Raw genomic sequence first — 16,476 nt, 5'->3', positions numbered from 1 at the left:
TCAGCAGCCAAGGAAGACTTTTGAACCGTAAACCACATCATGTCTCTCCTCGATCTGATCAAATTAGCCCTAGAAAAAACCCAGCTGGGCAAAATACATGTCCTCTTCCTTCCCTCCTGACCTCACCTCTTATTCTTCCCCCTCCCACTCACTCCTCTCCTGCTGAGCCACGGGGCGGGGGTGGGGGGGGTGGGGGGGTGTCTTCTTCCGGTTCCTCACACAAGCCAGTGCCTCAGGGCACTTGCACTTGCTATTCCCTCTGCCATGATGCCCTTTCCCCAACACCCCCATGGCTCCCTTCCTCACTTCCTCCCATTCCTGCTTACACATCATCATCTCCTTAGAGCTACCTTCCCACCCCATGGCTCTGTCTAAAACAGCATCCTGTTACCCAGCTTCATCTTTCTTCACAGTACTTGTCACTCCCTGATGTATTATCTGTTTATTGTCTATCCTTCTAGCAATATAATAAAATGCTAAAAAAAATAAAGTTCTGTACATCTTGTTCTATGCTCTATTCCCCAGTGCCTAGAATAAGAATGGGATGTAGTAGATGCTTGATAAGTATTTGTTCGATGCCAAATAGCACTTCATTCAGCCCACATGAGAAGCCCCATGAGTTGCCCATTTCACGGATGTGGAAATTGAGATTCAGAGAGGTATGGGACCTGTCTGTGGTCACATGAGCTTGTCAGCGTTGGAGCTACGGCTCCAGCCCAAAGAGTCTCTGCCCTCTGCCTCTGTTCTCCATTTCACTGCCCACCTGGAAAAGAATACAGGTGTTTTCGCCCTTCCCTTGCCCCGGGATAGGAAAGACTGACAACCAGTGACTCTAGACCTGGCCCAAGGCAGCATCTTCCTCAAAGGTCCTGCCCACCGGCTCCCCCCGCGGGCACACCCAGCTTTGACCCTGACCACTTTTCCTTGGGACCATCTGCCCCCCGCCCCCAGCCATTCCCCTTCCACTTCCTTTCAGCCACCTCTGGGTCCCAAAATGCCCTCAGAATAATCTGGGGGCTGCTTTTCTTACCTCTATCCCACCAGAGATACAGTGAGAAAGAGACAAAGACACAGAAAGAGAAGCATGGTGGGGGGTGGGGGAGCACGAAACAGAGACACACACATGCAGAGACAACAGAGAAAGACAGAAGAAGATGGGAGAGACGAGAAACCCAGAAAGGAGCTGAGACCTGGAGAGTTCCGGAAGTAATGGCTCCCCTCAAACCCGCAGGCTGGCCCAGGGCCACTGCCAACCCAACTGGCCCTTTGGAGTGAATTAGAGAAAGGCACCCTGGCTGGGTTCCAGAGCCCTCGGGCCTTTGAGCCAAGCGCACTGGTGCAGGGCCCAACCCAAGGGCAGCGACTGGCAGCCCTCCCCTGCTGTGTGCACACGGAGGAGGAGGGCCACTTTCAACGCCACCCGGTCCTCAGGTCTGACCTACAGATGCACCAACAGTGGTCCCTGGAAGCCTCTGAGAAATGCCCGGCTCTCTCCCTGCGGGCTGTGAGCCTGAGCCCAGCCCTCTGCACTCACGCATTGGGCCTTCCCCCACAGTAGGTCCTTGGGCCGTGTCACCCCTGCCTTCGTCACCCATGAGTGTCAAACCGGGCGCAGCCACAGAAACCCGCCGAGGACTCCAAGGGGCTGGGACGAGGCCCTCATCCCTGCACCAGTGCGCAGACCCCCTTCCTGCTCTTCCTGCTCCCACAGGCTACTTCCTGGCCTCCCAGACCTTCCTCTCTGTGGTTTATAGGCAATGCCGGGGGGCACGGCGGGGGGGGGGTATAAGGAGGTGGCATGACCCTCACTCGACAGAAAGAGAGAGAGAAGCAAAGAGGGGAGTGATCACCTCAGAGTCTCCCATCCGAAATCCAGGGTCCTGCCCCCTCCCTCCCCAGCAGCCACATCCCACCCTCCTGGGGGCTGAGGATGAGGTGCTCCTTCCCCAGTGGCCACTTGGCTCACACAGGTAGCCAAGGAGCCTGAGCTGCCAGTGGGGCCCAGACTACCCCAAGCCAATGTGGGGCTGCCTGTGCACCCCACTGGCTGGCCCCACTCAGAGGGCAATGGGGGAGGGCAGAAGCTCTGTCCTGCAGTGCTCTGGGCCCTGGGATTCCTCACTCAAGCCTGGGCATGGCCTGGCACAAGGTCATAGGCTTATTAGGATGGGGGAGAGAGAGCAGGTATCCTCTCCGCGGGGTCCATGGGCAGTGCTACATCTGTGCTGGGGGAGATCAAAGGGCCCAGGTGGAACCAGGGAACCCCCACAGGCCACTGTCTGAGGCCCCCACCCTTCCCAACAGCCAACACTCTGGGAGGAAATAATCAGGGCACAGGTGAGTCATAGTGTCACAAGGCTGCTTCCTGGCTGACTCAGGGGACAGTCAGATGGCCCTTCCACTAGCCCCTAGCCCAGAGCCTGAGTGAAGGATTCCAGGCGAACAACACCTGGTGTCCAAACTGGGCCTGGCCCGCCCTCCCACTGGATCCCCGAAAAGTCAGGTATGAGGGTGCCCCCTTCAGTACAGGCATGGCATTGTGCTCCCCGCCGACTCAAGCCTAACCTTGCTTCTGGGATTTAGAGTTGGGTCTTCTAGATGTCTGGACCTCCCTCTGACCAGGATCCCCTGAGGCACCTGGCACTGAGCATGGCACAGAGGGGCTGTGACCAGGGGCAGCAGGATGGGGCCCTGCCCCCATCCCTGTAGCAGGGGCCCTCCTGCATCACCCCCCAGGGACCCTTTACCTGCCTGCAGCCCAGCCTTCCAAGCAGGTCCCCGTGGCCCCAAGGCCGCTTTCCTGGCTTTGTCCCTGTGCTGGCTGGGCAGGGACTTCCTGCTGGAGAATTCCCGGATCCTCCCCACGAGGTCTCGAGCCTGGCCTGGGAACTTAGGAGGGAGGGAAGTCAGGAATGCTCCTACTAACAGGGTCTGGTCTTGTGGTAGCAGGGGCTTTCCTGGCACTTTGACCCCAGGCCTTCCCCACCCCCAGGTCAGGTGCACCAAACCTCTTGTCCTCCAGCTCAGATGCCCCGCTGTGGCCCCTCTACTGGAACTCGGGCTCTGCCATTGGGGCTGCCACTCTGGGGGCTAGACTGAGGCCCTGGATAACCTGAGCTTGCTCCTAGCTTGAGGCCGAGGGGTGGGGTCCAGAGAGAGCCAAGGAGGCCAAAGTCAAAGTGGGCTTTATTAATAATAGCACAGGTCTGAGTGTGATGAGTGGGGACATTCTGCTGGGCAGGCCCATCCTGCAGACACATGGATACCATTGATCTCAAGACCCCTTGGGCCCAGGGGCGTCTTGGATGTGCCCTCCTGAGAGGGAGGCTAAACCCCTACTCGGGCTGAAGGGATCCGGGAGCAGGGCAGACTCGGGGCCAGCACGAGCTTCACTCTGGAGGCAGTTCCCCATCTCATCCATCTCCTCCAGGAGCAAGTGCTGAGGGCAGAAATGGGTGAAGAAAGAAGCCTCAGCACCTTTGGGCTCTCCCTTCCTGCTCTGTACCCCTAGAAGCGTCCCACCTACCCTACAGAGATAAGCACCCTGAGGCCATTCCAGACCCTTCCCCATGTCCCCACAGCCAGCCTAGTCCACCAACCCTGAGCCACCTCCCTCCTGCTAAATGAGGGACCCTTCTCTCTCCAACTTGGTCGGGGGGGTGGTCCTTGGAAGCCCCAGGAGTCAGGCACCCAAGCCAAGCCCTCCCCTCCCTCACCTCTGTCCTGGACACCACACCAAGGGGGCTCTGCACCCTTCCCTCCAGCCTAGGGTGGTGCTTCAGCTGCCTCAGCGCCCCTTCCCTAGGTCCCCAGCATTTCCCAAAGGCTGGGGGGTGGCTTCCTTCCCCCTCAGCTTGGTGTCCCTGAGGACAGATAAGGAGAGAGTAGGGGGTGGTGATGAGGATAGGACCCTCGAAACACCCACAGCAGGAAGATATTCCTGAGGCAGCTCTGTCCCCCACGTGAGGCCTGAGCTGGGCCCCGACCTGCCACTACCCAGAAACTCTCTAGAGACCCCCAGTGCTGCTCAGGCTGCCCCAGGACTGTGACCCCTACCCCTGGGACAGGGGCAGACTGGCTCAGGGGTGGTTCTGGAGGGGAGAGGGAGGAGAAGAGGGTGGAAGGGTAATGAGAGATCCCTTTAGTGTGAAAAGGCAAAAGCCAGGGCCCCTCCAGAGCTGGGGCCACCCCTGTGGTTTAGGATGCGGTGCACAGCCTTGTTCCCTAGAGCACAGAGGGGCCCAGTGACTCAGGCCTGCGGGCTCAGGACAATGAGAGGGCTGCCCCTCAGTGCCCAGGGGGCAGGCAATTCTGGTATTCACTCCCCCAGAGGGCTAAGTCCCATCCCTAACACTACAGTGCCCTTGACAGCTGGTGGGCATCCCCCTTCTTGTTTGATCCTTCAGTCGCTTCGGCCTTTTGGCTAAGATCAAGTGCTGTCTGATCCTCCCACCAGGCTCCCTTTACAGGTAAAGAAGCCAAGGCCTGCATCCAAAGCCACAGAGCAAATCCAGGCCAGGGCAGGGCTTCAACGAAAGCCTTTGGCCTCTGAACCCTACGCTCTCTCCTTTACTTTCCTACAAAAGGAAACTACATAGACTGTCAGGGCCAAATGTCCACGGAAGGAAAGAATGAGTTGATGAATGAATGCAAAGTAATTTAAAAGGACATCGACACATTTTCCAACAACAGATCCATCCATGTGCGCTAAGGGAAGCTGGGACAGGCCTGACCTTGAAGGCCAATGTCAAGGAGGGTGGGCAGTGGGTGGTCTGTGGAGTGACACAGCCGGGTAGCCTACGAGTGTTTGTGGGAGTAAGTGTGGGCAAGAATGGCAGAGAGAGGAGAAAAAGAGCAACATTATGGGGTCAAGTAAGAGACGGAGAGACGGATGGACAAGTGTGTGCGTGCAAGGGGTCAGGCTCCTACTCTCAGAAATAGCACCACCAAGAAGGGATTCTGCTTTCCCTAGCCAGGCCGTGGGAGGTTGGAGCCAGGGCCAGGGGCCTATGGAGGCAGGAGACCCCACTTTCTCCAGTGCCCTCAGGCAGGGGGTAGTGGTCTGGGATAGGCCGGGGCATACCTGGCCGTCCACAATGCCTGCCTCCTCCAGGGTGATCTCTGGCTGGGTCAGCAGCTCCCGGCCCTCAAGGCTGCCCATCTTCCAGAGGCGGGACTCCCGTTGTACTGCCAGAAGCTTCTTTAACTCCGACTCCACGAAACCTGAGAGTCAGAGAGATGGGCATGGGGCAGGCAGGAGAGGGTAGAGCAACTTGCTGGGGATAGAAGGGAGAAGAGGGGGCTCCGGCTCTCCAGGCCTCATCCCAGCCCTGGGCAGTCCCTGGTCACCCCCAGCCCCGGCCCCTACATTTCCATTACCTGGAGCCGGCCACACACCACCTCCCCACCTCCCTGACTTCCCCAGGAAACTCACTGGCCAGTGGGCTCCCTCCTGCATGCTTGAGTGTGAGTTTCCTCACCTCCTGGGGAGATCACGCAAGGGGCAGACATCGCCCCCCACCTTCCACCAGCCACGGACTCAAGAGCAAGGATCTGGGACTACCCCAGCTGCCAAGGCTCAAGTCGCAGCTCTGCCGCGTACTAGCTGTGTGACCCTGGACAAGTTACTTGACCTCTCTGTGCGCCTCTGCTTCCTCACTATGAGGTAGAGATTATAATAGAGGACCTACCTCAGAGTTGTGATATGGCATTTCATGAAAAATGCTCAGAAGAGGGTCTGGTCCATAGTTATGGCTATGCAAATGTCAACAGGGATCACGTTATGTGATCATGTTATGCTATTACTGTCCTCACTCACCATGTCTGGGCAGCACAGGGGCACCGAACAAGTTAGAAGTCTGGGCTGGGAAAGGGTGATGCTCCTGGAGCGCAAGCCCTAGTCACCATCCCCCCCTCATGCCTCCCAAACCTGGAGAAAGGAGAACTAGCTAGACTTCACCAGCCGAGCCACCCACGGGTCCCCCCTCCCCGCTTCAGTGGTCATCTTAGGTCCTCTGGTCCCATCTGGTGGTAAGAACTGGTATCACACCCATGAGCCGTGGTCAAGGGGAGCCCCCTGGGCCTGAGGGCAGGTTGTGCCCCGCACTTACCCACCGTTATCTGTTGACCTAAAAGTCTTATGCAGCGGTGACTGCAGGGTGACAATGCCTGGGACACAGAGCTTGAATGAGTTGTCCTCTTCCTCCATTTCCTCTTCCTTGCCTTTCTCCTCATCAGGCAAGCCTTCCTTGAGAGGAAACTGAGGGCACGCCGCGTCGCTGATCAGGTGAGGAGGACAGGGACCCAAGCCTGCAGCCCCACCCCCACCCCCACCCCCAGATAAAACAAAAAGCAGGAGGGTACAGCTCCCCAAAGGTTAAGAGGCCCAGCCAAATGTGGGGAAGAGCCCCACCCAGGCTTCATGCCCACCTACTGCCCCAGCCTGGTCCCACAGACCTTGGCCATGGCTGATTTCTGAAGCTGCTTGTACAAGGTGAGGAGGCGGTTCCAAGGAGTTGCCCCCACCTTCAAAGAGGCCAGCCTGAGGTCTCCTGTGAAGGGGCAGTGTCACTGACAGGCTGATAGGAACAAGGGGCAGCCCAGGCCTAGCTAGGCCCAGCAGGGCGGGGGGCACTGGGTGGGCTGAAGTGAGGGCAAGGTCCCTTGTTTCCTTAGCAAACACCTCCTATGTACCAGGCACAGTACTAGGCGCTCTGCAACGAGCATCTCATTGATTCCTTGCAACTGCACCTCTGAGATAGATACGGTTCCATTCTCATTCTATCCATAAGGAAGCGGAGATGCGGAACGGTTGAGCAACTTGGCATAGTGCAGTGGAATGGATTCAAATCCAGCCAGCCTGCCCCCAGCATTCCCTCAAACCATTCTGTGTCCTTCCAGGCCCCACACCCCTGAGGAGTCTGAGGAAGAGGGCCTATTTCTGGCACTGCCCCAATGCCTGTGGCCACCACACTCACCATCAAGCAGACACTCCTCCTCCTCTCTGGTGAAGGTCTTGGGGCTGACCTCCAGCGGCCGCATGGCCCTCTGTGGGCATCCTTGTTCCACCTCCAAGGCTTGGGCAAAGTGGCCCCTGATCCCAAAGCATAGTCAGATGGGGGTGGCAGGTGGAGCCAGAGATGTGGCAAAGGCTCCCTAAACCCCCCAAACCCCCCAAGGCCCACCCACAGGCCCTGCTCAGCCCCCTCCACCCTCCTGCCTCCAACAGTTCCCTGCTTGGTCCTCTGGGGTCTTCATCAGACAGGGGTGGGCCCCCATCCTCACAAAGAGTGGCGCCACATCCAAATGGGAGAGGGAGGCAGGAGGGAGAGAGTGAGGAGGGAAGGCACGGTGGAGAGGGGACCAGGAAGGAGCTGGGAAACAATGCAGTCTGGCTCGCCCTGGCGCCCTCCCCACCCCCAGTGCCCAGCCTGCCCCTCTCTCATCTCTGGTGCCTCCACCCACAACCCCTGACCTGTGGGAAGACCCACCCCATCTCTGGTTCCCTCCCCTCAAACCCCCCTGCCCACCCCCCCAGCCCACCCCCGGCCCCCAGGCTCCTTCCCACCCTTGATGCATCTGTCCCTTCCCGACCCAGGTAGGGGCCTTATTCCCATCCTCTACCCATCTGAAGACCCACATTCCTGGGCCCTCCACAATTTGGGTCCTCCCATCTCAGCCCCATATCCTTGCCCCAGTACCCCCATCCCAGGCCCCTGCCCGCCACCCCACAGCCCAGTCCCTTACCTGTCTGAGGTCCTCGTATCCCCGGAGGCCTCCCCCACCGCCTGGCTCCCCCTGGACAGGATGGGCTTCACCTCTCCATCCTGGGCCCCCACCCTCAGGACCTTCATGGGCATGGGGGTCTGGGCCCCCGTGTCCCCCATCCCTAGCCCCGAGGGATCGTGCCGTGGCAAGGCCACAGACAGCGTGTAGGGCAGTGTGGTGGGCAGCCTTGGCTCCTTCCTCCCCACTCCTCCCTGGCGGTTCATCATCGGGGGGTGGCATCTTGCTCTTGTGAGGGGCATGCCCACCTCCGCATCCGGGCCTTGTCAGAGCTCTTTGGGCTGCCCCTGCTCCCCACCAGGCTATGGAAAAAGTGGAACATGGAGGAGTGGCCCAAAATTCAGGACTGAGGGGTTGGAGCTGGGGCCTCCATCCTGAGAGAGACCTTGACTCAGAGGGAGGGGCCGCAGCAGCCACCCCACACCCCACCAACTGCTTAAGAACAGGAGGAGTTGGAAACTTCCAGGAGTTCTAGAAGGCAAAGGTCAGGTGGTGGTGGTGGGGGGTGATGGGGAGGCTGGGAGGAAGACATGGTACGGGGAGTTAGCTGGGGGCAGAGAGGGCAGCGGGTCGATGAGTCAGGGGAAGGAGGTATGGGAGGCAGATTTGGGGTAGCTGATGAGGCTTCAGGAGGCATGGGGGCTGGGGGGCAGGCAGAGGAAGCTGGGGGTCCCTGGACGGAGAAAGGGGCAGGGACTCTTGGGGCCTCCGCACACATCTCTCTCCAGCTGGCTTGTCCTTCCCTGGTCCCGGGGGGCTGCCTCTGCCCTGGAGAACCATTCCCCAGAGCCAGATAGTATCTGTCTTCCCTCTTTTCTCTCCTCTCGGCATCCACTGGCACGTGCCCAGGTGGTACCCAGACACCCCTGTTTTCATCTCTGTTTACCTGCCTATCACTTCAGGATTTCGAATCTCCACCAAGGTGCCTTGTGCACGTCTTAATTGCATGTTGAATCTCAATGTAGTATTATTATTCCCCACAGCATCTAGAGACTTGATTATATACCCAGCTTAGTGACCTTGGGAGTTCCTTAAACCCACCGAGCCTCAGTTTGTTCATCTGTAAAACAGCTGTAGTGGACAGCACCCACTTCCAGGGGTTACTGAAAAAATTCAATGGGACAACGGCCCATCGCCCAAGTGCAAGGCACGCTGTAGTGCTTAAGACACTCTGCCATCCTGGCTTTTTTATTGGTTTTGACTCATGAAAGGGGGTGAAGATCAAAGAGCAGGAGTGGGAAAAGGGGAGCCATGCCACCTGACTGGGGCCTGACTGGGGGCCAAGTGTGGGGGGTGGAGCGTCTCCCCCGCGGATGAGCCCAGACCGACCCCCAGGCTGTAGGCCCTGCATCCGCATCCGGCGGCTACACAGCAACTTCCTCTAGAGGGAGCTGATTGGAGCTGGGAGCTGCCGGCACCTCTAGGATCACCGCAGCCTCGCGGGTCCCTAGGGCCCCGCGGGGACAAGCGGCGGCTGCATCCAGACGCCAGGACTGCGCTGACGCCTGTTCCTGGAAGCCGGGCCTGGGCACCCGACCCCCCGGGAGCAGCCGCTGGTCTCTCAGGATCTCTGGCCTCGGCCCTGTGAGCCATCCGGGCCTGGGCTAGGGTCCCGGCAGGTAAGGTGGGAGGGTCTGGCCCATCCTCCCAGCTTTCGGCGGCCCTAGGCCCAAGGGGATACAAGGAGCCCCCAGGCAGCCGGGTGGGGAGGGGGAGGTCTGGAGGCTTGCCTGGGCAGCTTCGCCAACCCCTGCTGAGGGCTTGATCCAGCCAGGGCTCCCTCTGGTTGCCCCTCACACAGCTCCCCCAGCCCCCCCGGCCCTGCCCTGGCCCTGGGCGCCAAAGAATCGGGTGCCAAAGAACCAGGTCCTTTAGCAGTCTGGGGGGTTGGGAGTGGAGGTCAGAGCCAAGGTCAAGGGCAGGGAGAGAACTTTCATCGTGCTTCCTGTGCCCTAGGAGCCTTAGACTGGGTCTGCTGCCCAACCAGGCATCTCCCCCTTGGGGAACATCCTAGGCCCAGCAAGTGGAGAGCAGGGGACTCCCCTTACCAGGAAGTCTGGCCACTTGGATGAGGGCAGGGGTAGGCCCAGGGCGGCATAGGCCTCTGGCCCTGGGGGCCGCTCTGACGCCCCACCTACTCCCCAGCAGCGAGCCCCTGGGGTAGCAGTGGATGGAGTTGGTGGTGCAGTCAGCATCCTCCTGCCCTGCTGTCCCGGGGGTGCCGGTTTTGCTCGGGGGACCAGGGGAGAGGGAAGGGCATCTTGTTCCAGAAGGAGCAGGAGGGATGGGGGTGTGCCAAGCAAAGGTCTCTTCCATGCTGGCACCCAGGGCTGGAAGAGGGGAGGGTCTGCCTTCCCCCTTATCCCTGCCCCCAGGAGGTGGAGGGGTGGAGAGCTCTCCCTCACCCCTTCCTGAGAGCTCTCGCGCTGGGGCCCTTTCGAAAATGGCCCCGGGCCAGAGAGGCAGGAGGAAGGCAGGGAGGGTACTCAGGTCCTCCCTGAGAGGAGAAGGTGGCTGTGCTTGGCCCGGGGTAGGACTGCACCTTCCACAGGGGAAGGAGGAGGGGCACTTCCCCAAAAGGCTGATGGAGGGAGCTTTGGGGGGGTGGGTATGAAGAGATGCAAATTGAAAGTGAAACAGCTCACGTCCAGGAAATACTCCCTGTGTCGAGGGTTCACAGAGCAGATGAGGGCTGTGGCCAGGACTGAGCAAAGAGGAAACGGGCTGGGGACAGGAGAGCAGGTATGTTATGGGGTACATGCATGAGGTGGGGGGGCAGGGGAGCTGTGGAGACAGCTTCCTCAGCTCACGGCAAGGCGGGATGTCACCAGGTAACCACAAACTGAAAATAAGTCTGAAATGAGTATCGAGGGTATGAACTGCTGAAAATTCAGATTACCAACCTGACTTCTGATTAGCTATGTGGCCCTCGGGCCCTAACTTCTTGGTGCCTCACTTTCCCCCCCTGTAAAATGGGTACGATGATGCTTGCCTTGCTGGGTTAATATAACGTTTTCAGTGTCTGACAGCCCTGGAGGAGTGATCGAAGGAAGGAAGGCATAGATGCTCGGGCACCATCTGTGGCTAACGGGCCTGAGCTGGCAAACAGGCGTGCTCTGGCCAGCCAAGGGGAAGTGGGACCTTCGAGCACAGCTTTCATGGGTCACTGGCTAGAAGGTGGCAATCCTGCGGTAAGCGTGTGCTAGGTAGAGTGCAGGAGGCCCCAGGAGCAGCGGGAAGAACCCCCCAGCCTCTAAACTCGCCTCATTTGCCCAGGAGTGAGGTGAATTATGACTTGAGATCCACGAGGGCACTGCGGCCATCACCCCTCCCCAGGGCCCTGGCTGCAGGCTCCAGGTCCCTAGGTATGAATCCCAACTGCCCTGCCTTTCTCCCACTCTCTTGAAGGATTGCTAGTGAAATGCTCAGGAAGTTCTGATTCTGCCAGTAGGCGCCACAGGGACCCAAGGTGGTGAAATGAGAGGTGGCTGGAGCTAGAACCACGGGGTCTTTGGGGAATGGGGGATCCCCTCCTCTCTCTGTGGCTGTGGGACCCTCTCATCAACAGCCCCTGCCCGTCCCCATCTCTGCTTTTTCTCACCTATCCCCACAGGCTAACCCTGTCCTCTACTGGGACCTGAGAAATGGCATCTGGGCAAGGCCCAGGTCCTCCCAGGCAGGGGTGTGGAGAGCCGGCCCCGTCTTCTACTTCCGGTAAGGGTCTCTCTGCCCCTCGCCCATCCCATAACCACCAGGACTGTCTGAGAGGGTGGTGAGAGCAGAAGTGGACAGGGCCAGGCAGGACTTACAGGCAGGCTCTCCTGTCCCCGTTCACTCACCTTGGATAAAGGAGAATAGCGTCTCCCCACCTGGTGCAGGTGGGTGCAGGTGGGTGCAGGTGGCCTCAGAAGCTGGAGTGCAGTCCAGGTTAAGCCCTGGAAGTGGGGAGGAGGTTGGGCCTGGGGGGCAGGGGCAGAGGCTAGGAGAGGCTCGGGAGGGAGTGTGAGGTGGGCACAGCGCCATGCCAAGGAAGAAGAGCAGGAAGAGGTGAGGAGAGGCCAGAAGAGTGGGGTGTGGCTATCCTATTCCTACAGTAGGAGAAAGAAGGAAGTTCCTAGGCTTATCACCCCGTCGGGCCTGCTAACTGGCGAAAGCGACTGTTATGACTTTGGAGAGGAAGTAAGATGGCTGCCCTTCTTTCCTCTTCCAAGGGGACCATCAGGGACACCTGCAGTCCCCAGCCCACTACAGACTGCTCCCTGGGCTTTGGGTTCAGTGCCCCGTCTGTCACTATGTCCCTATGTGACTTTTCTGGGCCCAAAGCTACAATTTCAAATTCTGTTTCCCACATTCCCTGAGCCATAAGAGCTGGGTACCTGTACACACTAAAACTCACACTAAAAATCCCACATGCCTGGCTTACGTGCTGGTTCTTTCTAACCGTGTGACCTCGTACAAGTTATGTAAACATCCCGTGCCTCGGCCTCCCCATCTGTAAACTGGGGTTCACCTACTCCACAAGGCTGTTGTGAGGATGATCCTGTACCCAGTAAGCACTAACCGTTAACTAAGGGCTAGAGTTAGGGACGCTTCTGTCCGGGGGGCAGGACGGCTGAGGCCTTGAGGAAGAGTGACCCATCCACAAAGCATGGGGCTGCCCGGTCCAGCCCTTCCTCCCTGACTCCTGGCTTTGATCCTCAGAGGAGCAGGTAGCCCGGGACACCGAGGAGGTTTTCCGCAGCTATGTTTTTTACCGCCATCGGCAGGAGCAGGAGGCTGAGGGGGCGGCTGCACCTGCTGACCCAGAAATGGTCTCCTTGTCCCTAGAACCTAGCAGGTGAGCAAGAGGACCCTGGGCCCACAGGGCCATCTCCAGGGAAGTGGAGGCTCACATGGAGTCACTGCCCTGCAGGTCCAGGGAGCTGGGGAGGCCTCGGCGGGGGGGGGGGGGCAGTGAGGGGATGGGTCTTGTCCTTCTCCCATCATTGCCTTTTTCATTTTGGGCTTCCACCCGCATCTGGGACCTTGCACCCTTTATAGTGCATGCCTGTCCCATGACCCTGGGCTCGGCCCTCGTGTCTGAACACTGTCAGGAACCTCCAGGGAGGGGTCCACAAGGCTGGGGGCATCTTAGGCAGAACCCCTTCTCCATGAGCCCAGGTCCCAGCCCTGCCTGCCCTGGGCCTGCTCACCTCCCTGGCTCCTGTTCCTCCAGCACCATGGGGCAGGTGGGTCGGCAGCTCGCCATCATCGGGGACGACATCAACCAGCGCTACGACTCCGAGTTCCAGACCATGCTGCAGCACCTACAGCCTACAGCAGAGAACGCCTATGAGTATTTCACCAAGATTGCCTTGAGGTAGTCCTGGCCCCAGCCTCTCCGCTATGCTCTCGCCCTTATACTGTGTCCTGCCCATGGGATGGGAGACCCACGCTTCTCTGTCAGCGTCAAGAGACATGTGTGCCATTCCCGTATCTGCTGTTAGCTCACGCGTGGTCTTGGGCCCCTGTCTTTTTCTCTCTGGGCCCCAGACTCCTCATCTTCAGTGTAGAAGCTCACAGCTCCCATGAGCTGGGGCACTGAGGACTTGACCAGCTAGATCGGGGACTAGAGAGGCGCCTAGTATGGGGCTGGCCCCATAGCTCCCCAGCCCCGCTGAGACACAGTTGTCCTTCCAATTCGGAATCATATTCCTACCAAAGACGGTCAGGTTGCTCGTGTCCTGGAAATGGCTTCCCTTTGCTACAATCTGGTGTCCGAGAGGCATTCGGTGAGAGAGACCACGTGCCTGGGTCAGATCTCAGCTTTGCAACTTACAGGCTTTGTGCAACCCTCTGGCCCTCAGGCCCCATGTCTATAAAATGGAGGAAGTAGGCTCAGAACAGTGGCCGTACTAATGGTGTCGTCTGTTGTTAAATCTGGGTTAGGAGTCGGCCTCGAGGTGACTGACACTGCAGTGAGGATGGGGGTTCGGTGACAGATTTAGGGTTAGCGCTCAGAGCCCAAAGGGCCTGCCCCTGTCCTCCGAGGCCGCCCCCGCCCCACTCGGATTCCAGGACCTGTCCTAACCTCCTCTTTGTCCTTCTCTCTCTGCTGTCTCTCGGGCTGCCAGGCCAGCAGCAACAGCCACAGGTAATCTCCCTGCTGCGTCTGTCTGCTTGCTGCCCTCCCTGCCCTCTGTCCTTCAGCGCTCACCACGCTGCGGCCACAAGCCCAGCGGCAGCATCGCGCTCATATGCCCTCTGAGTTTTCTCCTTTCACAGAGATGCAGGCTCTTCCCAAACTGAGGCCAGGCTGGGGCAGCCTCTGCCACCTTGGTTCACAGCTCAGCCGTTCTGCTTTCCAGCTGGGAGCGGGGCGGGTGGCCACCAGACAGTGGGAGAGGAAGAGCAGGCTGCAGGGCCTTCTGGGGGACTCCGCTGACAGGATCACCACTCTGCCTGCAGCCTGTTTGAGAGCGGCATCAACTGGGGCCGAGTGGTGGCTCTCCTGGGCTTCGGCTACCGCCTGGCCCTGCACGTCTACCAGCGTGGCCTGACCGGCTTCCTGGGCCAGGTGACCCGCTTCGTGGCCGACTTCATGCTGCATCACTGCATTGCCCGGTGGATTGCGCAGAGGGGCGGCTGGGTAAGTGCTGCCGCTCTCCCGGCCCCGCCCCAGCCCTGGCCTGCCCCTATTTGCTCTCAGCCCCTCTGTGACCACTCCGTCTCTCCTGGCAGGTGGCAGCCCTGAACTTGGGAAATGGCCCCATCCTGAACGTGCTGATAGTTCTGTCTGTGGTTCTGTTGGGCCAGTTTGTGGTACGAAGATTCTTCAAATCATGACTCCCAGAGGGGCCCTTTGGGGTCCTAGCAGACACCCCTGCCTGGACTTCAGCCAAGCCTTCTCCCCTCACCCCTCCCCTGCAGGGGCCCTCCCTCAAGAATACAGAAGCTTTAGCAAGTGGGCACTCCAGCTTTCGGAGCGCCCCTGCCCAGGGGTCAGTCAGGCTGCCGGGGTGCCCCAACATTGCATGGTGCTAATGGGCTCCCTCTCTGGGCCCCATCCTGTCAGAGAGGGGCTGTAGCCTTCTTCCTCAGCTCTCTGGGACTCCCTCAGCCCTGTCTGTCGGACGCTGGGGAGATTGACAACTTGGGGAAGCAAGAGGCTGAAAGTCACTTCCCCCCAAATTTTTAATGGTTATATCTTTTTAGAATGCCCTTGGAAGGACTCTCCCCGCCCCCCATTCCCACCACTCTGCCCAAGTCAGGATGTCTGGGATGTGGGGGTTAGTAGGCCACTCTGTGTTTCCCAGGATTCAGCTGTTCTAGAAGGTCAGAGCTTGATTGCTGGGCCTGGAGCCCAGTCCTGGCCCTTCCTAAGCTCTCCCCGGGCTCCCACTCCCCCCACCCCATAATGCCTTTGCAGTGGACTCTCAGGGATTCTGGGCCTGGGTGTGGGATAGGGATGGAGTGGGGGTGCAGACCAGAGTTGTCAGAACTTCATCAGTACCCCCCTGCCTCCCAAGATCCTCAGTGCTTTCCCTTCCCCTCACCTATTACCACTTAAACCCAACCTATTCACTACAAGTGAAGCCCACGCTGCCCCCATCACTCCAGATAAGAAAGGAGGGGTCTTGGGTAAGTGCAGTGCTAAGGTCCCCTCCTTGCCCAGACTATAGACTTTAGGACTGGTTTGTTATTGTCAGGGAAAGGGGGTAAGGAGCTCATCTTGAGGTTTCTGAGTGAGAAAAGGGCTGTCAATGTCACTAGGAACCCCAGAGTTGGGCCCCTCCCTCATGGCCTGGGCACAGTGTAATCTGGGGGTGTGGATGGGGAAACCGTGAATACTTGAACTCTATCCCCCATCCGCACCCCCCACTCTCCACACTCCTCACCTGCCTAACCCCCTCCTGTGGGTGGGGGTGGGAATGCCTTGTCTATCTTGCACAGCCTAGAGGTTTGGGGGTAAGGAGAGAGAAGTTCCTGATTAAACCAAATGCAGGGAGGGGATGCAGATGGAGCCCACTGGCCAGCCCTTACCCTGAGTGTGTCTGAAAATAAACTGCAATCCCCTGATTCCTGTGTGATAATTTTTGTATCCTCTGCTACCCCTCTCTCCACCAGGCTGGATTAGGGGAACCTGGGCGTGCCTGGCATTCACACGGTTTATTACTGAATAAGAGCTCATATTAGGCCTTCACAATCATGTAGAAGGCTGGGTGTGGTTTTCCCAGGCCCCAGCTCCCTACAAGGCTTCGGCCCCTCCCCACCTCTCCTAGACCCTTCTCCAGGCGTCTCCCTCATCTTTGTGTCCCAGGCAAGTTTCCCACCCCTTAGGAAGTTGGGGGACCCCAAACTGCTGGGCTCTGGCTGTGGATCTGGTAGAGCAGTTGTGCATGTCTGGGGACTTCCAGAGGCCACCTCAGGACTGATTTGAATGCCCCTCCCCGGGGCCACCATCCCTGAGGGCCCCCAAAGCCCTTCTCTCCCACACCTGGCTCTGCCTGGGACACAGTGTCTCAGCCCACTCCTCCCCATGTTCCCCACAACTAGCACACACACAGGGCTTTTCATTCCAGGAATTCTGTGCTGCATCAGAATCCCTACGGGAAGGCAACTAGGGGTGATAAAAATAACAAGCACGGAGGCGTTCAAATGTTCCAAAGTCTTTCCAGTCCTGGGCACCCGGGTCTGTGTTTCTGACACCCT

The 16,476-nt window shown here is 58.9% G+C and overlaps 2 protein-coding genes across 4 annotated transcripts; one reads left to right on the top strand and one right to left on the bottom strand.

Annotated features, from left to right (window-relative positions):
* Positions 1–3,169: 3,169 nt before the first annotated feature.
* On the bottom strand, positions 3,170–13,098 carry LOC115938541 (gametogenetin-binding protein 1-like). Its single transcript, XM_081828007.1, has 6 exons — positions 12,978–13,098; positions 6,978–7,093; positions 6,457–6,551; positions 6,115–6,259; positions 5,084–5,223; positions 3,170–3,439 (listed from the first exon to the last, which is right to left on the bottom strand). Exons 1-6 carry the CDS (start codon positions 13,046–13,048, stop codon positions 3,275–3,277), a joined length of 732 nt encoding a protein of 243 aa, XP_081684133.1. The 5' UTR covers positions 13,049–13,098; the 3' UTR covers positions 3,170–3,274.
* Positions 9,170–15,843, top strand: BAK1 (BCL2 antagonist/killer 1). 3 transcript variants are annotated; one of them, XM_006738076.3, is made up of 6 exons: positions 9,170–9,404; positions 11,399–11,499; positions 12,487–12,622; positions 13,001–13,144; positions 14,233–14,413; positions 14,506–15,843. In XM_006738076.3, the coding sequence occupies exons 2-6, from the start codon at positions 11,430–11,432 to the stop codon at positions 14,608–14,610; spliced, it is 636 nt and encodes a 211-aa protein (XP_006738139.1). In that variant the 5' UTR covers positions 9,170–9,404; positions 11,399–11,429; the 3' UTR covers positions 14,611–15,843. The 3 variants fall into 3 exon arrangements, with proteins under 3 accessions (XP_006738139.1, XP_030889173.1, XP_081684134.1); XM_031033313.2 differs by lacking the exon at positions 9,170–9,404 and adding an exon at positions 9,463–10,527; XM_081828008.1 differs by lacking the exon at positions 9,170–9,404 and adding an exon at positions 11,062–11,150.
* Positions 15,844–16,476: the final 633 nt, after the last annotated feature.

Source organism: Leptonychotes weddellii, chromosome 8 (assembly GCF_054177405.1).
Source record: "Leptonychotes weddellii isolate Sample4059 chromosome 8, ASM5417740v2, whole genome shotgun sequence".
Lineage (NCBI taxonomy): Eukaryota > Metazoa > Chordata > Mammalia > Carnivora > Phocidae > Leptonychotes > Leptonychotes weddellii.
This window is presented reverse-complemented; position numbering and strand designations above follow the sequence as displayed.